Raw genomic sequence first — 25,460 nt, forward strand, 5'->3', positions numbered from 1 at the left:
CTCTGCCAATACCTTCCTGCTTGACATCCCCAGATTTAAACTCACTACGGCGGGAGGAACTAGCTTCCTAGTTAAAGCTGCTCAAGCATGGAATACACTCCCTATTGACCTTAGACGCCCTTACCTTACACTAGATTCAGAACCAATGTCCTCAAATGGCTTCGCTCTAACGACCTTTAACCTCTTCACTCTGACAACCTTGTCAAAGCACCTGACAGCACTACGGTGACTTACTTATCTTCCTACTCATAGCTGTAACCACAGGCTTTTACTAACCTACGTCCTGCTAGTCTAACTTTTATCCGACATACTCCCTCCATGCTCTAGGAATAGCCAATATCTATTCCACCTCACTCACTGTATCCACATTGTATCAAATGACTGTACTGTTTGATGTATTATTTTATGTATTTCACATTGTAACTACATGTATGCACTAAATTGTGACAGGCATTGTAGCTAAGCTTTGAGAATTCCTGTAATGCTGCGCCCAGCTGCTCAAGGGCTCGGTGCGCATGATCAAATCAATAAACAAACAAACAAACAACCTTGCCTACAATGGACCTCTAGCTGTGGAAAGTCACTAATTATTGCACAGCAATGGTGTTCATGATCACCTGAACAGAGATGAGTACACATGACATCGTTTTTCAAAACATGTTTATTAAATGATCGAAGACAGATAAGTTAAAGAGAGGATTTACGGCTTCATGAGCTGTCCTTGGTTATTTTGTTTTGCTACATGGACAGACCACGAGGATCATTCATCAGAAAAAGCTAATAAAATGTCGGTTGTCCCATAAAGGCACTTGAAACAGGAGGGTGAGCACAGGCACCATGTTGGAAAGTGCTCCACCTCCTGCTTCTGTATGTATCATGGTTGGTCTTGCATTATCCTTGCTCTGGAAATGTTGTTAATCTTACTATGGCGCCCAGGTATTTTTGTTGGGCAGATTGTGCTCTGTGGTGACCTTTACTGGCAGTATTTCTTCGTGTCCACGTTCTTGTATTCGGGGTTGTAGCCAGCTTTGGAGAAGCAGATGGCGGCAGCGCGGTCGCACTCACAGATAAATGCCTCACAAGGGTTGTTTTTACCTGTGGAAAGAAGATGAGGAGCTGAGATGGGGGAGAGCTGAGGGGCACAGGATCACAAAAGAGAGATTCAGCCCTGGGGAAATATACAATTTACCAGTTGTAAATCGTTTCCACTGGATCCAAGCACAGCATATGGGCTTTTGACATTGTTCAATATGCAACACCATGTTCCAGACTCCCCTTCCCTGTTGCCTAAGTGCTGCGCCTCAACTTTACCCCAACAACCTCAGTATATTTCTTCATTAACTTGATTATAACTTACAAATGTTGTTCTTTTACTAGCAACATCATACTACCTTGTACTTGGTTTAGCCTTCAGCCTGAATGATGCTCAGAGCCTAGCAGAGCCTCTTCTCAACTACGACCCTGTCCATGGACCCTTCTTTGAGTCAATTCAAATGAATTCTACTACCTGGACCTTTGCTGAGCCCTAATGTCCATGCTATGCCAAACAGACCCTATGAAGACCTTATATAACTGATAAACGCCTAGCAGTCCGTGTCCTCAGTAATCTACACCACTAGTTTCCACCCGACCAACCTTCATCTTCAGAGGCGTGATGCCATGGCTACAGCAATGCTTCAAGCTTTTTGATGGTCGTGTCCCTGATTGTTCCAGGCATTTGGTATTGGCCGGAACTTTAACCCTCCATCTCAGTCTAGAACTTGAACCTTCCAGCTCGGTCTAGGCATGGATTCATACCAACATTTGAAGCTGTGCGCCCATGACTTCCTTCCAGCATCCACTGAACACAAACATCTCTCGGTTGGGTCACCTCAACTCAACCACTACCAAGTACATCATGTCCCCTGCACTCCTGCACATTCTTGCCCCATTTGTACCTGCTTTGGTGTGTGTCTCTGTGTCCCTCACATCTGTCTATGTGTGGTGTGTCTCTTGCTTGTAAAAACACAGCTCCCTTATGCTTTCAGACTCTATCCACACTCTCACCAGTGCTGTCAAACAGTTCACTCTTCAATCTCCATGAGGAAGCCGTATTAGTGCACACAACCCCTTCTTCTTTTCTGATCTTTACATCAACACACTAAAATCTAATGAGACACTAAAACCTATTAGTAGTGTTTGTATTTTTATTGTTCTGTATATAGTGCCTTTTTCCAAAGTGCTTTACATAGGAGATCAACAGTACATAAAATCAAGCGGAGTTTGGAAGCTGAGGTTGGAAGCAGTCTGTGGCAGTTTGCGCTCTATCTTTACTGTGCTGTGTCAGTGGGAGGACCCACTCTACAAAATCCACCTCAGTCCACGGAGCGGACACAGAGTTTGGAAGTTGAGGTTGGAAGCAGTCTGTGGCAGTCTGCTCTCTATCTTTACTGTGCTGTGTCAGTGGGAGGACCCACTCTACAAAACCCACCTCAGTCCGCGGAGCGGACGCAGAGTTTGGAAGCTGAGGTTGGAAGCAGTCTGTGGCAGTCTGCTCTCTATCTTTACTGTGCTGTGTCAGTGGGAGGACCCACTCTACAAAACCCACCTCAGTCCGCGGAGCGGACTCAGAGTTTGGAAGCTGAGGTTGGAAGCAGTCTGTGGCAGTCTGCTCTCTATCTTTACTGTGCTGTGTCAGTGGGAGGACCCACTCTACAAAACCCACCTCAGTCCGCGGAGCGGACACGGAGTTTGGAAGCTGAGGTTGGAAGCAGTCTGTGGCAGTCTGCTCTCTATCTTTACTGTGCTGTGTCAGTGGGAGGACCCACTCTACAAAATCCACCTCAGTCCGCGGACGGGGAGTTTGGAAGCTGAGGTTGGAAGCAGTCTGTGGCAGTCCGTGGAGGCACGGGGAGCGGAGGCTTCCCTTGACCTCCCTTGACTTCCTGGACACCTTCCTGGACCCCATGGAGGAGTCGGGGCAGTCCCTGCGAAGCAGTCGATCGAGCCGCGAGGACTCAGTGTTGGACCTGAGGAGCCCTCTGAAAAAACCTGCTCGCCAACGGCGTCCGGCCCCAATGACCTCCACAACAGCGGCGATACCACAGGAACTTCAAGGTAGGAGCCTGCAGGACCCTAAATGTTCAAATATGACTCTTAATGCTGAGAGCACTCGTGTGAGGGCGTTGCCCAACCCCCAATTATCTCCCCCGCAAAATCAATGGGAGATTCTCGATAAAGAGAAACAATCTGATTCCCCCACCTTTGGACAAGTACCCCCATGCCTCCCTGCACCCGCCGCGATAGTGAAACATCGTACGGCTTACCTGTCGGACAGGGCTGTGGAGGAGGAGGGGGCTCAAAGCGGAACTTTGGCCGAGTCTGTGGCGTCGCAGCCCTCGCGTCTCCGTCTGGGCGGAGAAGCGGAGGAGAAGCCCACAGGAGAGGGAGTGGAGGAGGAGGGGGGAAGTGAGGGGGAAACAGACAAGAAAGCCACGGAGAAGGTCGCGAGAGCAGCGGACGAGGGAGAGGTGTTTGCGCTGAGGGAGAGGCTAGCGAAACACTGTGCGGACGCCGGAGGGAGAGAAGTCATTCGGCCCGCTTCCGGTGTTACTGCTGACTCACCTGCGAACGGGGGTCTAGTAGGAGGGGACGAGTCCGAGGAATCCTGCCAGGGAGAGCAACGGACCCAAATTGCGAAAAGTGAGCACAAACTCCCGAATTGACATTGTCATAGAGATCCACTCGCCGAGGTCATGTTCTGACCTGAAGAATCCGGACACTGTGACGACAACGGATGATTTGTTTTTAGAAGAAAGTGTGAACACAAGGGAGGTTTCAGTAACGGAAACGCTGTCTGTAGAATTGAGGGAGGACTCGGGTGACAGTCAAGCCCAAAACTATGTTCCCTCACCTACATGTAACGAAGGGAAAAAAACAACAGACGACTCAAAAAGTACAAACACAATTACCATTTGCGACAAAGCTGTCTCAGAAATAAATACCCAACAACAAGAGCCACATAAGGAGGACTCAGTAAACAAAGGAAAGGAGGACCCCCTAAGTGACAATAATTCCGAGAATATTGGCTTACCGCAAGTACATAACGTACCCAACGAGAGTGAGGAGGGTACAACACCAAGGAAACCGTCATCAAACAATATCTCAAAAAAATCAGTTCAAAAACAAAGAGAAAGCCAATCAAAATCATCAATAGAGAAGGAGAAACCATCTCAGGAAAACACTTTAGGGTTACAACCTAAAAGAACGGTGAGGAAAGCCAAATTCAGATTAAAAGCTAACAAGCACTCTGTAAACTCAGTAGCCAGATTTTTCAAAAAAACATCGATGGAATCACAAGGCCAAAGGGAGGAACTATCAGACGCTGAGTTACTGGAGGGAGATATTTCCCAAACAAAAGACAGTATGCAAGAGTCAAGGTTTGTATGGTCAGGGATGAGAAGAGCCTCCCCTCGAGCCACCTTAAAACCAGGAATTCGATACTTCAAAGATCCAGAATTTCAGGGGGTGTCGCCCGCTATTAACCTGCTATCCCAAAATAACATACAAATTGAGAAAACACATGAAGATCGGAGCGATTGTTCTACGGTGAAACAGAAACCACCGGCCAAAGGGAGCTCCTGCACATCTAAGGGAGTCATCGCACTCGACAGTATTAATGAGATGGACCAACACACAACGAAGGAGCCCAGTGTGGGGATAATAGACGAAATTGCCCCGAGGGGGAGTGAGATCCTCATAAGGGATCCTCTACAGGAGACCCCAGCTGCCGAAAAGGTCATTTCAACTTCAACAAAAGACAAAATCATACCTCAAGTGAGAATTAACCCAAGGGATCTGTCACTGGAGGGTGGATCTGGGAGGAAAAAACAAGATAACATTTTAGAAAAAATAACAACTACAGAAGAGGAACTCCAAAGGGAAAAATCTGTAAGGGCTAACGATTTTGTCCATAGCCCCACGCCAGGTCCTTACACAAGATCCCCCCCACAAAATAGAAGATCTTTGAACTGGACAGAGAATAATGAGAATAGTACACCAAAGCGAAATAGAAGATCCTCAACGGTGACCACCGACAATGAGAAGGAACCAACAATAAAAAAACCTGACATTTTTGCTATAATGTCAGCAATAAATATCGCAATGAGCCCATTTTGTAAATTGTATGAGTCCATACATGATACTTTAAAGGACCAACTAACCTTGGTAGCAATGCTCCACACGAAGATGACCTATGTTGAAGTTTTTATTACGGCTATGGAATTAAGGGGGGAAAACCTCATGCTCCTGATAATGTAATAAACAGAGATTGTGGCCAACAAACTAACATAGAAACGTTGCGGTGCAACCTGAAAAACAACTCAATCGCTACTCAGACGGAGGTCACACTAAAAGAAGTCAGAAATTAACTGGATCGAGAGCTAGGAGACCAGCCGGGTGAACCACAAATGACAGAAGAGAGCGACATCCCCCTTCTAAATCTCAGAGAACAACTCAAGAAAGCCCCCCAAACTAAAGTACGAAACCAACAAGGGGTAAAACTGAAGGGACCAATTAAGAAACAGCCTACAAATGGGTGTGTGGTTTTGACCTTGGAAAAAGATGGGCTAAGTACAACATCAGCAGAGAATGTAGGAAGAAGAGAGCCTCAAACCGAGACGCAAAAACATAAATCACAAAATGAGAACTCTGAGTCAGAACATTTTAAATTACAAACAAGGGAACAATTAACATATCCGCTTTTTGAAAATGAAAAAATAAGCGTAACCAAAGGCGGACAAAAGACCTCTATTAGAATACGTCTAAACCAATCAGGGTGCCTTTCAGAACAAATCACCACGGCCAGAGGAGTAAAGCAAGGGTGCCTTCTTGCCCCAACGCTATTTAATTCATACCTCTGGGATATCAAAGATGGAGAACTAGAGATCCACTCATTTCCACCCACAGTAGGAAGATCTAAGATATCCAGATTACTCTACGCAGACGATCTTATTTTATTGGATTTTACACCTATTGGACTTCAGCACTAACTAAATGAGTTGGCAGCTTATATAAAGAAGAACAATTTGGAAATTAATAAAACTAAAACCAAAGTCATGATCATGGAAAAACATAACCCACGCACTGATAACTTCAGTTGGACTTTGGAAGGCGAGAAGATCGAAGAGGTGAAAGAATTTAAGTACCTAGGGGTAATCCTTAGCAATAACAAACAAGAGTGCCCAATGTAAGAACATCTCTTGGAAAAAACAAATAAGTTGGCCACTCAGGCTAAAATGATAGACGGAAGATTCTGTAAATGTACAATAATTCCCTTGATACAATTCTATAAGGGAAAAGTGGTACCATCCCTAATATACGGAGCAGATGCAATGCTGATGATCCGGCGAAAATTCTGGAAGCGTATTGAAGGGCTCTTTTGGCGAAGCACATTGAACCTACCAGCATTGACGCCTGTTTCAACCATACGCCAAGAATTGGGACTACAATCATCAGAGTCGATGGTGGTAAGAAATACAATAATGCTATACAGAAAGATTAAAATCAGCAAATGTCCAAATGTAGCTACTATTATCTGTGCTGAACTTGAAGATCATAGAAGTAACCTTCTGACGAACTGGGAGATAGAAAATCAAAAAACTTTGGACGAGATAGATAGCTCGGAGGAAGAACTGATACAAAATCCAGATAAAGTTAAACATAAACTGTGGGAACGAGACTGGATTCAGACAACATCTCTGGAAAACCGAAGCAAATTAATAAACCACCAGCCGCCTACAACAAGGGGCATAAATGATATGTCAAACTATCTAAAAAAAGTTCCCAAACAGACGTCTAAGAAACACGTTTATGCGCTTCAGAGTGAACCTTTTGCTAACAAATGAAATCAGAGGGATAAGAAAAATTTCATTGGATAACAGCTGTCGTTACTGTAAAAAAACAAATCAAATTGAGACACTGAGACATCTACTATTGGCATGTACAAATTTGATGGACCTGAGAAGTAGACACCTTGGCCACATATTCAAGGAGTCGACTATATGTGGAGAAGAGGACTGGTGGAATAAACTAATAGAGGGAGACAACACCTCTTATGTGATTGCGGTCTCACAATTTTTCATGAACTTGAAACTTGAAATCTAGGAATGAGACCAGTTGGAGACCCCTGCCTATCCTATTTACACTCAGACTGGAAGGGCGATGGACCATTCCATCGTTAGGTCACCCACGACCACAACCAGTCTGGTGTCAAGGAATCTCTCTTTCTTTTTTCCTTCGCTCATTGTCGATATTTATCTTTGGGTTGGAACATACAATTAAAAGTAGATAAGGAGGGAAAATGTCTATTTTTCTTGCAAAAATTTCTTTTGTAAATTGAATCAAGTCAAATAAAACAAAACTAAAAAAAAAAATCAATGGTGTAAATCATGGTTCAGCTACAGCCAGTAAGAACCAATCAGGGTACTGAAGAAGGTGAGTTTTTAAGGAGGAATGGAACAAAGAGTAAGAAGTAATAGAACGAAGAGACAGAGGGAGCATGTTCCAGTGAAGAGGGGCAAGGAGCTTTAACAAATGAAAGCGGGATTGAGCGCAAGGAGGACAGGGAACGGTCAGTCTAAAAAGAGCCGAGGAACGGAGAGAACCAGAAGGAGAGTAGAATGAGAGAAGAGATGCAAGATAGTCAGGGTCAAGTCCATAAAGAGATTTAAAAACTAGGCAAAGAAAATTGTATTTAACCTGAGAGTAGAAAGACAACCAACCAAGTGAGGTGAGAGAAGAAGAAATCGAGTCACGATGAGAGAGAAGACAGAGTGAACAAAAAGACGAATGATAGATTTAAGAGGAGCAAAGCATGAGTGAGGAAGACCAAAGAACCTGACAGAACAATGGAAAAGTCGAGAAAAGATTAACGATGAGATAAGAAGATGTGTGGCATGGAAAGTGAGAAAAGGTCAGACTCTGCAAATGTTGTAGAGATGAAATCAACAGGTACAGGATGTGAGAGAGATATGATGAGCAAAGCAAAGGTTAGAATCGAAGTAGAGACCAAGATTACGGGCAGCAGAGGAGACAGACAGGAGGGATGAAAAGAAATAAATGGGGAGGAGACTGTGGTAGGAGAGTGTTAGCGGGAAAGAATAAGACTTCAGTCTTTCCGGCGTTCAGAGTTAAAGAATGGGAGCCATCCAGGATTTAACTGCAGAAAGGCAAATTGAGAGAGTAGAGTGAATGTCAGGCATAAAAGAGGAGAAGGATAGAAAGAGCTGAGTATCATCAGCATAGAAGTGGTGTGATTGTCCAAAAGAAGAGATTATAGGAGCAAGGAAAGAAGTATATAAAGAAAATAGAAACAGGCCAAGAACTGAGCCTTGGGGAACACCATGATCCAGAGGAAAAAGTGAAGAGGTGTTACGACCCCAGGAGACAGCGAATGTGCGATTGGAAAAGTAAGAGGAAATCCACGCGAGAAAAGAGACATGAGTGGGAAGAAGAAGAGATAGACCAGACACGAATGTGGAGATATTTGAGTAAACAAGACACTCAAGGAGTTTAGATAAAAAGTGTAAGAGAGATATAGGATGAAGGTTTGAGACAAGAAGGGGATTAGCTGTAGGTTTTTTTTAGGATAGGAATAATGATAGCATGTTTGAAAGCAGAGGGGGAGGTAGTAGTGGAGAGACAGATATTGAATAAAGAGGTAAGAAAGGGTACCAAAAGCAGATAGATTTTGGGAATGAGTGAAGAAGGAATAGAGTTAGTAGGGGCATCAGTGGGGTGAGCGTTAGACAAGAGGAGAGGAGAGCCACCTCAGAATCAGAAACAGGGGCGAAGTTAGAGACAGTGTTGGAAGGAGCAGGGAATAGGGAAGGAGAGGAGTTATAAGAGGGTGACAATAGAATATCCTGACGTAAGGAGTGAACTTTAGAAGAAAAGAAATTTGCTGCGAGATCAGATGCTGATAAGGATGAATTAATAGAAGGATCAGGTAAAGCAGGAGAAAAGAAGCCGAGTTAGTGTTTGAAAGAGACGCCGAGGGTGAGTAGATTGAGTATGGAGAAGGTCAGAGAAATAAGTGCGTTTAGCAGAGTTAATACAGGTGACATAAAGAGTATGATAAGAAAAATAAGTGGCATGATTAACGGGAGAACAGAGTTTGTGCCATCGCCTCGCCATCGCCTTTCGAGGCGACAAAGAAAACAGCGCAGAGAACAGAGATGGGGAGAAAGCTATGGTTGGCCAGGTTTGAGAGTGGGCTGAAAAGAAGAAAGAGGATAAAGTTGATCAAGACTAGAAGCAAGAGATGAAAGAGCGGACACAGAGAGAGCAGAAAAGTTTGTGAGAGACAGAAGAGAGTTAATACAGGTATCATAGAAGAGCGAGGAATTAAAGTTGCGTAAGTCACGCCTAAAGAATGTATTGGATGAGGAAGAACTGGAGATACTGGGAGAAGTGAGTGGGAGCAACGAAGCAGAAAGTAAGGAATGGTCAGATAAGTGGACAGGTAGAGCACATATAGAAGAAGCAGTACATGAGGAAATAAAAATCAAGTTAAGAGTGGAACCAGAAGTATGAGTGGGAGGAGTAGGAAGTGAAGAGAGCAGACGTGAATCAAGTATGGCTAGAAAATGAGAAGCAGAATGAGTAGAGGAGGGATGGAGATTAAAGTCTCCAAGTAAGATAAGTGGAGTAGGACTAGGTAGGATGTGCCCAAGAAGGTGGTCAATGTCCTCAAAAAATGACCAAAGTGGGTCAGGTCACGAACGCTGCACACATAGTTTCAGTGGAAAAGACCATCCAAACTCTACTGATGAACTAATACACCAACTCAACCCAACAGACACCATTAGAAGCCAAACACCAGTCCTAACAATGCACCTGAAATCAACTGGAATTGCCTCTATGGCAGTTCAGAAGATGTTGAGAAATCCATCTGCCAGCAACTGGACCAAGGTGAAAGTGGCCAATTGGAATTTCCACCAGAGAGCGGCTTGTCTGGCCTCTGCCTCTGTCATAGCCCTACTAGCAACTCAGCAGGACCACAGCTTGTATAGAATTTTCCACACTTCCCTATAGATTAGTGTGACTCTATTCTGATTGGAAGATATGCACTTGTGAGTTTCTGATTGGTGTATATTTAATTGGGTCCCAGCTGTGTCGTTGATCCTATGACTCTTATTTCGATGAGTGAAGAATGTGTCCCCCTCAGTCACATACTGCTGTGTGCTGTAATCATGTGGCGCCCACTTCAGAGGAGCAGAATGTAACCCAGAGGTCTGCAGTGAGCTTCAACGCCCTTGCTCAGGCCAGTTATGCTGGATGAAGCTAGAGAAAGTCTGTGGCTGATAAATGTTCTCGTTTGTCTACCAAGACCCATATGGGTCTTCTGTCTGTCTTGGGAGTTTGTGCAGGTCTAAAGGAGGTGGTGCACTCTCAACACTTGCCCCTTCGCTCTGGAATAAGGAGCTCTTTCACTTAGAAAAAAGTAATTTGAAGGTCGGAAACACATCAAACCTTTCCTGCCACTTCCATTTTTGCTATATGGTCATGGTTATTAACTACATTGTCCATTGGCTATCTGAACCCTCTTGTTGGTTGTAATCATGATGAAAATGCCATACAGCCCTGTTTTTCCATGCTGTGGTAATGCAAGTACTCAGACCCAACCCACTAGTGGGAGGTGGAGCAGTGACTGAGGAAGTTATGTGAATAGGCTGAACAAAGGATGGCGTAGAAACACTGCCAACGGAAAAGACATGCAAAAAGGCGACTGCTGTACATACTGCTGCAGGTGATGCTGGTCCCAGAGCACGTGTGGCTGTAGCTCTCGGTGTAGGGGTTGTCAAAGACCCAGTTACAGTCGGGATGGTTCATTGCTTGTCCATAGCAGTCGTCATGGACATAGCAACATCTGGAAGAGAAGGACAGAAACATGCAACCCAATAAGGGGACTGTGTGATGCTGAGGTGGACTCATGGTGTTATTGACACATGCAGACACATACTAACAGTATGATATTGTCAAAGGAGGACATGTATTGACATGTATTGACAAATACAGGCAGCGTGAAGTTGAATGGCATATATCAACAGACAAATAAAGGCAGCAACATAAATTGTATCTATTCAATTATACACCATAACGTAAACAAAATAGAATTGCATATATTTTTTCATACAATAAAATTGAAACTATTTTCTTATACACATAATGAGGTACGAGAAGAAATGAACACCAATTTCATGTCTAGGTCCACCTCTATCACTTTGGAACAAACATGCCAGCTGTGGTACACACTTTCAAGAGAATTCCTACTAAATGTTAACAAAACCTGCATACGATTTCTATTTATCAATCTCACAATCTGAACAAAGTAGAACAGAAAGCTTTGATGGAACATATATCGAATCAAGTATTATTTATTGAACCTGAAAGTAAAATGGGTGACATTGCGGTAGTGAATGTATCCCACATATGAAATAGCACATGACCGTAATAATAACATAGAGCATTATCCAAACCTGCCTAGCTACCACTAACATGAAACACACACCCTAGCATGGGACATTTTAAACCAGGAACATAGTGAGGAGTGTGCCCCCCAAAATAAGCATGATTATCTTGATGTGAAAGACCCACAAACTACTGCATTCTTTGTGGCTCCAAACCTTCATAGGCACTTTATCAGCCATCCAGGATGCTGGCTATAGTTGAGTGCTTGTACAAAATCAGTAAACGTATTATCAGATTCTCCAACCCTTAGCCAAGAAGATTAGGGCCTTCATTTTGGGGTTGCTGGAAAACCCACCGGTAGGCGGTGGGTTTCCGGCAACCGCGTAACAGCAGTACTACCGCCTGATATCCCGGTGCCACCAGAATATGACAGGGGAGGCGGCAATGGTTACTCCGCATTTTCATGGAGTCTGATTGGACTCCATGGAAATGGGGACACGGAAGCACCGGCACCGTTGCTAGCTTTTGTGACAACCATGCCGGTAGGGACCTGAAAAAAGCCGGCAGGTCTGGCCTGCTGGGGGATCCGTGGCACCTACCGGCATCATTGTAGTATGGTGGTCCGGAAAGGGTGCCGGACCCCAATACCTGGAATGAGGTCCTAAATGTTTTCTCTTTGACTCACGCAATGTCATCAACATCATGGAAAATTTGGAATTTAACACACAATCTGATCTCTGAGTGTATTTTGATATTAATGCATTATACACCATTATTAAACGAGAAGCAACAATAATGCAACTGACGCATTCTGTGAACACACAACCCATCCCCACAATTTTGTTGAATTAGCAATATGCATGCTGCACGGGAGTAGTGGGGATTTTTACTTACAGACAAGGGTACAGAAATGGGTGCATCTTTTGCACAGGGTTTGGCAAATATGTTAATGGGAGACTTTGAAAAACAATGGCTATGTGGCAACTCACCATTCTAAGGAAATATCCACCTGTGGTGCAAATACAATGATATGGTATGATATGTCATTTAAAACGTGCCTGTACACAAGTGTTTTTAGGTGCGACAAGACAAGGGTGGGGGACAGAGGCAGGACAAGACAAATGATCTTACTAGGCCTTGTGTCATTCAGATCATGCAAGTGGGACAGCGCAAAAAAGTGCATGGGAAGTGCCAGAGAGAGGGAAAAAGGGGAAGTGCAATCAAGGCAGCATTGCTCTGAGTGAGCGCTGCCAGGGCAGCACGGCTCTGGATAAGTGCAAGGATGCAAGGGGCTGTAGAGGTTACAGCTACAGCCCCTACCTGCACAGTAAGCCTGGGGGCAAAGCAGGGGAGACTGATCATGGAAGAGCCTGGTACCCAGTGAGACTCTGGTGGTAGCCAATCAACCTGTCGGTGCAGCAAACAGGTAGGTCAGCAGGGGAGAGACAGAGAGAAATCAGACTAGACAAGGAAGGTCTTGAGAGGCTTCTGGAACTTCACTGGTCCAGCTCAAGTTTGAGCGGGGCAGGGATATCATTCCAGAAGGAGGCGCCTGTAGAGGAGAAAGAACTACCCCCCACTCTCTGTCTGGAGAAGTGTCTGGCACTTAGAGAGTTGGAGGTAGCTGAGCAAAGGGCACGAGAAGGAAGGTATTTTGGAAGAGAGAGTTGGATGTAATACAGGCCACGGTCCCATAAAGCTTTGTGGATGATGCAGAGGGTCTTGAACTTGATCCTTGCAGCCACTGGGAGCCAGTGGAGAGATTTCAGGGCTGGAGAGATACAGTCCCTGGGCTTCAGGTCATGGATAAGTCTTGCAGTCCTGTTCTAGATTAGTTGCAAAGGGCGGAAAGTAGTGGAAGGCAGACAGAGAAAGAGGCGGTTGCAGTTGTCCAGCCTAGAGAGAACCAGGGCTCTGGAGACAGTAAGCTTCTGGGGGAGAGTGAGAAAAGGAAGAATACCTCTGAGGAGGTGCAGCTGGTAGTGGGCCTTCTTGGCAAGGTATGTGATGTGAGGAGAGAAGGAGAGAGTGGAATCGAAGATGACAGCAAGGTTTTTGCCTCACAGGAAGGCAAAGAAAAAGGCCCAAGGAGGGTGGCCAGAGTGTGAGGGAGGGAAAGTAGGAGTAGGGCTACCAGTGAGAAGGATCTCCGTCTTGCTGGCATTAATGCAGAAATCGTTGCAGACCACCAATCCTGAATCACAGATAGACAGTCCGGAATGAGCGAGAGAGGATGGGAGTCTGAGGGGAGTCTGAAAGTGAGCTAAGTGTCATCCGCATAACATTGAAAGTTAGAGGAGAAGGCAGAGATTGGGCCAAAGAGGCCAGGTAGACATTGGAAAGCTAGGGTGAGAGGTTAGAGCCATGGGGAACAGCACATGTGGAGAGAGAGGTGGCAGAGAGAAAGGACCCAAGTTGGACCTGGGAGGGTCAGTCCAGGAGGAAGGAGGTCAACCACTCCAGGGCCTGATCTGTGATGCCCAGGTTTTCACAGAGTCGATTGATCAGGATGGCGTGAATGACCATGTCAAAAGCAAAGGAAAGGTCAAGGAGGATGGGGTCAGAAGGAAGGCTAGAATCAAGATTAGAGAGCAGATCTTCACAGGTGCTCAGGAGAGCAGTTACCGTGACTCTGGCTGCTCTGAAGCCAGACTGATGGTCATAGAGACAACCAACAGATTCAGTGTGGAGAGTAACCTGGGAGATGGCCAGATTTTCCAGGGGTTGCCCAGGAAAGAAGGGATAGAGATTGGGCGATAGTTTGTCAGACAGGTAGGGTCGGCAGGATATTTTGACAATCTGTACATTTGAGGATATTTTGACAATCTGGACGGGAAGGCTAGAATCAGTATTATAACTTTCAACATGGCTGAACCAGTGGGATGGTAAACGCTGGATCGCAAGGCATTTGGGAAAAACAATGGTTATTTTGTAATCTTCTTTTACACGCATAAGAAGGGGCCCTTTACACTGATGTCTTGTAAAGACGGAAGCACTATACTCAACCATAAAAAACACGGGACAAGAGATCCCAGCAATATAACATCCCTTAATGGCAGTTTCTCCAAATCTGAAGAAATTATACCCAAAGCATGATTATTTTGTTCAGGCTGGGAAATTCAAATAACAGTTACTAAACCATGGTTTGTTCCATTGGTCACTAAAAGGAGCACGGTTCACTAGCAGGGAAGCCGTATTTGAGGCATGTCAGCACATGGAAAAGAGTGAAAGACACCTTTGTGTACATCTTCTCCAGGTTCTCCAGACCCACCCAGAATTGCAGTTTCACAATTCTGCCACATTCTAAGTCTAAATGGAGAGGGTGTGGAAGAGGGAAGGCGAGAGAGAAATTAAAATAGAGAGAGAAAGAGAAATTGAGAGAGAGCGAAAGAGAAAACAAGAAGGAGAAATAGGAAGTGTGAGAGAAAGTAAGAAAGTGAGGGCGAGAGAGAAAAAAAGAGAAAGTGAGAGGGAGAGAGAAATTGACACAAAAGAGAACCTGAGAGCAAGAAAGAGAAAGTGGGAGTGAGACAAAAAGATAGTGAGAGCAAGAAAGAGAAAAAGAGCAATGCAGAAAGGTGAGGAGGGAAGAGAAGAGAGGAGAAGAGAAAAGAGAAGAGAGGGGAAGAGAAGAGAAGAGAAGAGAAGAGAAGAGAAGAGAAGAGAAGAGAAGAGAAGAGAAGAGAAGAGAAGAGAAGAGAAGAGCTTTGTACTATAGTGTTCTGAACTTTGCGGCTCTTACCTACACAGCTGTAAGCATGTGACACCGAATGTAAGGGTTTATGACAACCCTTATAGGGCCAAACTGAGTGACAACAGCAGAAACATAACAAATAGTTGCTTCCTGAGTTCCCGGACGCCACTTTCAGTCAGTTATCAATATAAAAGATTGACAGGGCTACAGGAGCAGGTAGGGTCAATGCTTGACGGTTAGATGTGTGAGTTCAGATTCAACCCTAATCTCTTTTCACTTTTAAAAGGTACTTTTAGGTCTTGGTGGATCATCTGGGAGGCCTGAGGGTTAGATTGCTACCTTCGAGCTGGTATTTGTGTTGCAGGTGAGTACAAGATAGTGAAGTGATTAACCAGGGTGGTGAGATTGGTTCAACCAAGTGAGGGTGTGGCAAGATGAGGACCGGCTGGCTGTAATGCGCCATAAACTCAGAGGTGGTTCACTCACCTGTCCAGGGTGTCGAGCGGGGTCCCGCTGCCTCCCTTGCCACAGTAGCAGCCGTAGTCGTTGTAGTCCAGCAGAGGGTCACTGGTTGGGATGGCACACTTTATCATGGCCCGGAACTGCCACAGAGCCTTGATGTCCGGGGTGGACCAGTGAGCAGCAGCCACTGCAGAGGAAGAAGAGACTCCACGTCAGGTATGCTGTGGCTATCAGAGGCAGGAAGAAAGCAAGACCAGGGGTCTCGCGGCCTAGCAGGCCAGGTCCATGGCAGTGGTGGGACACTTTTAGGGGAAATTGGGAGATTGTAAAGATGTGACCGACTCAGTCCCAGCCGTAATAGTATTTTAGAAGCACACAACTCCCAAAGAGCTTACACATTTCCCTATAACAAAGTTTACCCAGGTTGGTAATTCCAGGCGACCAATAGCAAATCGTTTCTAGCTCATTCATTAGTATTCATATGGATTTTTTCCGCATTTGACAAGTGTTATCCTCGAACTGCTCAGTGGTGTTCTTGGTTTCAGTTTGCATTTGCATTTAAACAGTAGGGTTTACTACTGGTGGGTTGTTTACTGAACCTACACATCCAAAGCCCAAATACTCACACGAGGAGAGCCAGGCCCATCCTGTGCCATGAGCTAAGCACATTGCCATGTCAGCCTACCCGTATGAGACTGTGCCATGAGTTAAGAATAGAGTCAGCCTACCCCGAGGAGACTGTGCTATGAGCTAAGAATAGAGTCCGCCTACCCCTAGGAGACTGTGCTATGAGCTAAGAATAGAGTCCGCCTACCCCTAGGAGACTGTGCTATGAGCTAAGAATAGAGTCCGCCTACCCCTAGGAGACTGTGCCATGGGCTAAGAATAGAGTCAGCCTACCCCTATGAGACTGCACCAAAAGTTAAGAACCTCACCCTGGGGAGCCAGCTTGGTTCCATGTCATGTCATTGTGGGATATTTTTTCAGCAAAGAAATCGCGGTAAATAAACCCGCGAAAAAACATCCTGTGATGAAAGGACGTCGTATCAGCCAGCTTACCCCTATGAGACGGTGCCACCAGCTAGGAACCTCGCCCTGGGGAGTCAGCCTACCCCTAGGAGACTGTGCCACCAGCTAGGAACCTCGCCCTGGGGAGTCAGCCTACCCCTAGGAGACTGTGCCACCAGCTAGGAACCTCGCCCTGGGGAGTCAGCCTACCCTTATGAGACGGCGCCACCAGCTAGGAACCTCGCCCTGGGGAGTCAGCCTACCCTTATGAGACGGCGCCACCAGCTAGGAACCTCGCCCTGGGGAGTCAGCCTACCCCTAGGAGACGGCGCCACCAGCTAGGAACCTCGCCCTGGGGAGTCAGCCTACCCCTAGGAGACTGTGCCACCAGCTAGGAACCTCGCCCTGGGGAGTCAGCCTACCCTTATGAGACGGTGCCACCAGCTAGGAACCTCGCCCTGGGGAGTCAGCCTACCCCTATGAGACGGTGCCACCAGCTAGGAACCTCGCCCTGGGGAGTCAGCCTACTCTTAGGAGACGGTGCCAGCAGCTAGGAACCTCGCCCTGGGGAGTCAGCCTACTCTTAGGAGACGGTGCCACCAGCTAGGAACCTCGCCCTGGGGAGTCAGCCTACTCTTAGGAGACTGTGCCACCAGCTAGGAACCTCGCCCTGGGGAGTCAGCCTACCCTTAGGAGACTGTGCCACCAGCTAGGAACCTCGCCCTGGGGAGTCAGCCTACTCTTAGGAGACTGTGCCACCAGCTAGGAACCTCTCCCTGGGGAGTCAGCCTACCCTTATGAGACTGTGCCACCAGTTAGGAACCTCGCCCTGGGGAGTCAGCCTACCCCTAGGAGACTGTGCCACCAGCTAGGAACCTCGTAGGTAGGAACCTCGCCCTGGGGAGTCAGCCTACCCTTAGGAGAAGGTGCCACCAGCTAGGAACCTCGCCCTGGGGAGTCAGCCTACCTACCCTTATGAGACTGTGCAATGTGCTAAGAACCTCGCCCTGGGGAGTCTGTGAGACTCCCTGTGAGACTGTGCCATGAGCTAAGAGCATAGCCTTGGAGAGTCAACCTATCCCCAGGAGACTGTGCCATGAGCTATGACCCACGCCCTGGGGAGTCAAACTACCCCTATGAGACTGTGATATGGCATAAGAACACCTCCCTAATGAGAGTGTGCCCTTGCTTGAAAGAGACCCTGTTCACTTGACTATGCTATAATCTAAAAGAGACCCTCCCTAATAAACGTTGCCACGAGCTCTAAGAGCATCAACTCTGGCGAGAATGGACCACTGTGCCTTGAATACCTCCTTGGCAGGACTGTTTGTGTGCCCCACCCAATGTCACTCTGTCATGAACTGCCCCCCACCCGGTCCCTCCCAGCCCTGACGTGACTCCACCATGGAATTAAAGGGGACCTAGCTGATGAGACTGTCCAATGAGCTAAAATGGCCACCTTAGTGAACCAGAGGTATTTTAATCTGTGGCCCACTCACTTGCAGCCTCTGGTTGCAAGCGACCCAGAGTCAGATAGTACCTGGCCCCCAACCTGTGTCCCTGAAGCACTTTCTTCAATGAGGCCCCTTAAGTGCCAAGGACGAGTATGCTCGTCCTTTTTACATACAGTTGCATAATAGTCTGACACTTACAGTGAGGCGTGAAAGTCCAGGTGGCACAGAGGAGAGTTGAGTGAATTAGAAATGGGACTTAAAATATGAAGGACCCTGTGTAAGGAGTACAGCCAGGGGTAGTTACCTGTCAGGAGAAGGGCGATCAGGAGCAGCTTCATGGTGTTGGCGAGTGGGTTGGTTCCAGGAGAGAACTCTGTAAATATGGGGTTTGGCCGCTGGGTATTTATTCCCGGGCCTGACCTTGCCTGACCTTCCCTCTGGAAAGAGATAATAGTGACGGCTGCGGGTTTCCACTGCTCGCCTGACCTGCACTATCGTTCCCTTGCTTTCCACGCGGGTCTGACCTTCACCATATGGGAAAATCTATGGCTTTGCGGAATGTTGAACACATGGAGCCTTTCACTGAGAGGAATGACTATTTCTTGGAATAAACTATCACGGACCACTCCATCAGTGGAGTTCTGCCTTTAAGGGGAGTTAATGCACTGTTGATACTTTTAATCTGATGACTGATCAATTCCAATGATTGTAGAGCGCCAGGTTCGCAAACCTTTTTTTCGCGCATCTCATCACTTTTTCGCGCATCTCATCACTTGTGCCAATCAAAGGTGCGACCAGGTCCACAAAGGCCTCTGGCTGTGTGCAGCAGACACGGCTAGATGCTTTTTTTTAAATGTGTAACTGCTGTTCCACGTTTGCTGCGGGAGCCTTAAATATATTGTATTCAAGGTGGCAGGCCATTGCAGCCCCCCAGGAATGTGGCAATTTCTGAAATGATTGCATATGAAAAAATCGCCTCCATTCATTCGAGTTCATTTTTTAGAATCTGCCCCATAGAGTTCTTGATACTTCTGCAGCTTGTAAGAGGCAGAAGTTAACAAATTGGCCACTCAGAACAGATTGGGCTTTCATGTTCTCTTAATCCCCAAAGGATGCAGTAACTGAGACTGGTGCAAGGAAGATGTAAAGATTGTTCCACAAGTCTATGTCCAGTCAAGATATAGCACGACTGACCATGGAGCACCCTTCTAAAGCAGGAGCTGATAAAAGACATTAAGGGCACAATAATATAGCCTTAAAGACCAAGGGAGGGGTCGTTATCATGGGCGCCAAAGGTCATTCCGTGAAAGAAAATTCCTCCCAGAAATAAGTGTCTCGTTGCAATAAGACTGGAAATTGCATTGTTGTTTTTCTGTCTGCTTTTGAAGACAGAATTTTCAGAATGCAGTCAATACCAGTAGTTATTGACTGCACTGAAAACAGTCTGATTGGCCTAGAGGACCTCAATAATGATTTCCTAGCAACCTGTCTATGCATCTGCCAGTCGACAGGCACACATTTCCTGTGGCCACTGATTTTAAGGTTAAGCTAGTAAAATAATGTGAGAGGTGCATGCATCTACTGTATGGGTCTAAGAGTAACCCGAAGCTCACAAGCTGGAATCTGATATGATATGGCATTCTATGCAGTTATGCCAAGCCACTTTACGATTTGTTTGTTATGCTATATTGTGTTACTCTCTGATATATGTGTTTATCATCGCTCTCAACCTTTTGTGTCACCAAGGTGGGTGAAAACACACAATATTTGTTTGGGCAGGTGTGAGGAATTCGACCATCCTATTGTGGGTGTGCGCTCACCTGAGCCTTTTTGAAATTTTAAATTAATGTGAATGATGGTAGATCCACCTCCGGAAAATGTGTGGGGCTAATCCACACACATTTTCCTATGCTCACCGCACGACATACACATAGAACCGTGTAGTCTGTGTGCACATAGACTACAGGCGCAGTCCCCCTGACATATTTAGTTGGGATATGACAGAGGAGTATACGATGCAGCTCCAGAAGGGGGAGGACCAAGAATTCGACCATCCGTATGGGGGTGTGCGCTCACCTGAGCTTTCTTGAAATTTCAAATTAAAGTGAATGATAGTAGATCCACCTCTGGAAAATGTGTGGAGCTAATCCACACACATTTTTATATGCTCACCGCACGACATACACATAGAACTGTGTAGTCTGGGTGGACACAGCCTACAGACGCAGTCCCCCTGACATATTTAGTTGGGATATGACAGGAAGAGTATACGTTGCATCTCCAGAAGGGGGAGGACGAAACCTTCCCCTGTCATGGCCTGCCTTATTAACTGGCAAAGGCTCCATGGATCCGCCCTGTGCTTTTGTTGGGCCTTGAAGCTGGTGACAGTGATTAACATAATTAACATACTAATAGACTGTACTTCAAACAGGGCCACATGGGGCCTGGCTGCTAAGGATAACAAAGGAAACAGGGAACCCCAACAACCTTTCATATGAAACTGTGTCAACCTGAAGTCAGCTCCCACCCTGAGTATCGATGGAGAGTGAACTGTCATGTCTGGGACTGTGTGTTTACAGTAGTTCACCTCGCAGGGGACACCATTCATAAGGTATGAATGTTGTTTGCTGGAGCAGCAGAGTCTGGTCTCGCTGCAGCTTCAAGGCAGACCTGCTGCTTTAATCGGGAATGACAGAGAGCTCCATTAACCAGAGAGACCCTTTGATCCACAACAGACAGGAAGATGGGTGGGACTTAGTATTACATGTTTTCACCCCTTTACCTTTTCTGTTGCAAAGCACTTTGGTTATAAGCTCACGCATACAGGATATTGTGGTGGGTACCCAGGATTGGTTCATTAAGATAGGCTTACTATACCAATTATACACCAATCACTGTGGCCCATTTGGCTTTAAAAGAGGGTCAAACCCCTCTTTTGGCAAATCATCTGAAGGCTTCACCAGAAGCAGAAGGAAGAACTCATCAATGTACCCGGGCTGAAAGTACAGTCTGCCTTACATTTTCCGCTAGTGAAGAAAGGCCAGGAACTCCAAGAGGGAAGCAAGATCCCTCCCCAAAATATCTCCCAGGGAACAGAGGCGAGATACCGAATCAAGAGGAACCTCCATCAGCTCCAGAACCAGTACCCAGCCAGCACATAGTGTGCCAGAAGGTCTCTGAAAAGTACAAGGCAGATGCCTGCAACACACTCCCCAGCTTTGCAGCTTTGGGACGTCCTCCTGAGAGGACGACATGAGCCCAGTGAAGAAGCGAGGAGAAGTGCATTGATGAGCATCTATAGATGCCCACCTAAAGGACATTTTTGAGAAAGTTAAGTCCCCAGAGCTGCAATCGACTGCAAAGTTCACTGTTGTTCCGCTGAAGTCGCTTAAAGCCACCTCAGATGTCTCGACCAGTGCTTCAGAACCACCGACCAGCACTGAGACAAAGATTCCTGGCCCAGAGCCGCTGTGTAGGCCAGCCTGCAGCTGTCAATACAGCTTCGCTCGCCGAACTGTTTGCCACCTGATACCCGCGTATGTGCATTAAAAGTAAGCCCATGGGACAGAATAAATTACATTCAAATTAAAATCCTACTGCAAATCACATATGTGTGGAGCGCTGCCACTGGAAGGGGACCAGTGAGCCTGTGAAATAGATCTGATAGGTCCACATTGAAGTTTCTTTCAAAGGGTGGGGAGAAAGTGAAGAGGATTTAATTTCACCTGCTAAAATAACGACAAGGCCACACTGCCTGCTACCCATTAGGGTGCTAAAGAGGAGAAGTCTGATGGTTTTGAAATCCCACATTGGTAAGGCCTGGAGAGGGAGTCACTGAGCGGCCTGCACCACTGGTGTAATCGCTACACTAAGATAATATAAAGAGTAGAATTCTCTAAGGTCTTATATGTCTACCTCTGCATCTATTAGAAAGCTGCTATCTGTAATAATGTTTAGCTCCTGGCCCAATTTATGCCGGCTAGGTGCGACTGTATGCTTGTCCACTGAGGGAAATAAATAAATAAAGAAAGAAAGAAATGTATTTATTTATTTTGAAATTTGTATAGCTCATGGGTAACATGGGAACCGGGGTGGGGTAGTATTTTATTTATTGTTGTGTTTATTTTTTGCTCTGTTCTGAGTGTATACTTAAAATATTTCATGTACCTATGTACAGTAGACTATACCATCCAGCCCACCCGGGGCTGGATGGTATGTAAAAGGGGCTGGATGGAATGTAAAAGAAAAAGAATTGAAAAGACAAGGGGACAAAGCCTTCCCTGCCCATGAGTAGACTGCGCAGGGGAGAGAATGTTGAGGAGAGAGAACGTTGAGATGAAAAGTGTTAGGAAAAAGAAAATTGGCTGCAAGCAAAGGAAAATGAGGGATGCAGACATTTCCAGCTCCTGGGGGTACTGTGGCCTCAAGAAGCCCCCCAGGGCTAAATAAACTTCCTGTGGCACACAGTGTATGCCAGGTTCGGCCCAACATCATAGCCATGATTCTGTAACAAGTGGGGCATATTGTCATTACACAAATCCCCCCATATAAGAACACTTATGTTGCACTCGTCATGTTACATCCCCCCATGTAAGAATATTTATGCTGCCTTCGACCATAACACTAGTAAAATAAAAAGCCAAGTCAAAATAAGGAAACATGCCCTCCATATGTAAGAACACTTATGTTGGCTTTGCCCTTAATGCAAGTACAACATTCCATGCCACAGTAAGACCAAGCCAGGCCAGCCCCACTGTAGTATTTCCCCCAACCCTCCATCCAACTCCACTATTACATAAAAACACTCATGTTGGCTTTCCTTTGCCCAAAAATGGCAGTAAAACATGCCATGCTCTTGTCAAAAAATGTTCATGCTCTAATGCTCCTGTCCAGGTCCCAGCGTGCATACATACAGATAAACACCTTATCACGAGTTGGGTGGTAGCCCTTAAATGCAGCGGTAACGGTGTTACCGGCACATTTAAAGGTCTGCCCAATCTCCAGTCAGGCTTGTTCCCCCAGCTCAAAGCTGGGGGAAAACACGCCGGAAAAATGCAAATTTTTGGCGCAATTACCGGCGCAGTTACCAGTGGACCCCATGGGGAATGGGGACTAACAGTTAGAGCCCAACTCAGGATCCGGCGGTAATACTGCCGGACAGGTGAGCGCTAGCACTAATAATAGGGGGTGATATACCAGCCCGGATATCGGCCAACTCGTGATCAGGGACTGTATGCTCATTAACACGTACAGTGTACACCGTTCACACATAGGTATGCATTTTCTGACACCTCCTAGCATACAGACATACACCCAATTACACACTCCCTCGCATGCATGCACAAATACATTCATATATGTATGCATACCTATAATCCCTGCATGCACACAAATACACTTTTTTTTAGTTCAAGGTAATTATTGAAAGCATGGGTCATGCAAAAGCTGAGCAAGCAGTTAAGCATTTAACTGCAACATGGCGGGATCTGCTGATATCCCCATGGCAGGCTTTTGTCCTCTGCCTCTACCTTCACATCAATGCTTGTTTTCTCACCTCGAGAGAAGTGTATTTGCCTAAGTAAATACACCACTCTACGAGGTGAGAAATATGACAGGTTCTAGCGGTCTGAGTCCCGGTCTGGGCGTAACAGCAGAGTGATGCCTGCTTTGTCAAAGTGGGGGCTTTAGACCTCCCAAGCTCATGGCTGGCGCGGCCTTAGCGCGCGACCAGAACAAAATACACTGGGTCACCTGTGCAGGGCCGCCCGTGTAGAAGAATAGGACCCCTGAGCTACAAGAATGGGGTGTCCCGGGACCAGGCAGAGTGGGGCCTGAAGAGAAGCCCTCCCGGGACATGCATGCCAGAGGCGGCACGGGAGGAAGTGAGAGAGGCAGTGTCCAAAGCCTGCCCTGCCCACTACCAGACAGGCATGTGCTGAAGAGGTGAAGTCACGTGCCATGGTATTTGTGCGGCCCAGGTGTAGAACTGTGGCAGGTTTGCCGGAGGGGCAGGAAGATGGGTTGGCCTGCCCCTTGCACCAGATGCAGAAGATGTAGGGGGCAGGCCCCCCAATGACCACTTCCAACACGCACCTGCATCATCCCCATGGCAACGTCCAGAAGGACTGGATGCACACCCAGTGCGAGGTGTGCGTGGCAGCCAGTGTGGTGGACGAGGACGCCAAGAGAAGATTTCCATGCCTAGTGGCACAGCAGCGATGCAGTAACCCCACATGTTGGACCACTGTAGGACAAGCAAAAGGCATGGGCAGGACACAGTGAACTGGTGCCCCATGTGATGGATAGGGCACTACAAGGAAGAGAACAGTGCCTGGGGTGGCCCACCCCACCAATGATGCCACATAACAGGTACTGGAAGGGTAAGGCTGACTGCAGAAGTCTTACCTAAGCCACCAATGTGCAAAGTTTCAATGTATATAGGTTGACATGTGTATAATTAGTTGTAGTGTTTAGCAATTAGTGCTTATAGCATATATAATTAGTAATTAGTGTTTAGTTATATATGTATGGGATACATTACTCATCGTAATCATATTTCTGATGCTTGTAGCTTAGATTTGATATGCTATGCATAGGCCAACATCTACTGGAAGCTGCAGAGTATTACAATTGTTGTTTTTGAAACTTGAAAAGGGACGTCAACAGGGCGTGCCAGCAATACTATCCCTAGTGTGACGTCCACTGTACCCATGGTCCTTCACGCGTCAAGGTCCCACAGATTGTTTTGTTTCTGGCATGAGGTAGCATGAAGTGTAGAGTACAGGTGTATTAAAGCAGATATGTATCAGATAATGGTCAGATAAACATCAGAAAGGGTGGGCGCATGTGAATCTAAGCAGATACAAGCATCAGAAATACGATTACGGTAAGTAATGTAGCCCTTCTGAGGCTTGTGGAATCTGCATAGAACATATGCTATGCATAGATTAGCGAGCAGTGTTAGGAGAAGGTGGTGAGTTGTGAGAAGGACCAGTGGAATAGATGTTTTAGAACCGCTTGACCTGTGTATCTGCTTTAGAGTGAGTGTCAATGCAGTAGTGCTGAGTAAAAGTGTGTACTGAGCTCCATGTAGCTGCTTAGCAAATGGTGTCTAGCGGGATGTTTGCGATAAAGGCCAAAGTAGCTCCTGTACCTCTTGTGGAGTGAGCTCTTGGTGTGAAAGGCAGTGTTTTGCTTGATAAAGAGTAACAGAGCTGTATGCATCTGACTATCCATCTGGAGATAGCATTCTTGGAAATGCAGTCTCCTTCTCTGCCTGGTGCTACGGAGACAAAGAGTTGGTCTGTTTTCTTGAGCGGTCTGGTCTTGTTTACATAGTAAAAGACCGCCCTCTTTACATCTAGTGTATGGAGTTTTCTCTCAGCTGTGCT

At 46.3% G+C, this 25,460-nt stretch overlaps 1 protein-coding gene across 1 annotated transcript; it reads right to left on the reverse strand.

Moving 5' to 3' along the window:
- Positions 1-803: 803 nt before the first annotated feature.
- On the reverse strand, positions 804-18,407 carry LOC138493353 (phospholipase A2, minor isoenzyme-like). The gene is made up of 4 exons (XM_069620409.1): positions 18,374-18,407; positions 15,632-15,794; positions 10,782-10,909; positions 804-1,095 (listed from the first exon to the last, which is right to left on the reverse strand). The coding sequence occupies exons 1-4, from the start codon at positions 18,405-18,407 to the stop codon at positions 974-976; spliced, it is 447 nt and encodes a 148-aa protein (XP_069476510.1). The 3' UTR covers positions 804-973.
- Between the last annotated feature and the right edge of the window lie 7,053 nt (positions 18,408-25,460).

The sequence above is a fragment of the Ambystoma mexicanum genome, chromosome 10 (genome assembly GCF_040938575.1).
Source record: "Ambystoma mexicanum isolate Mex_15411 chromosome 10, UKY_AmexF1_1, whole genome shotgun sequence".
Taxonomy (NCBI): Eukaryota; Metazoa; Chordata; class Amphibia; order Caudata; family Ambystomatidae; genus Ambystoma; species Ambystoma mexicanum.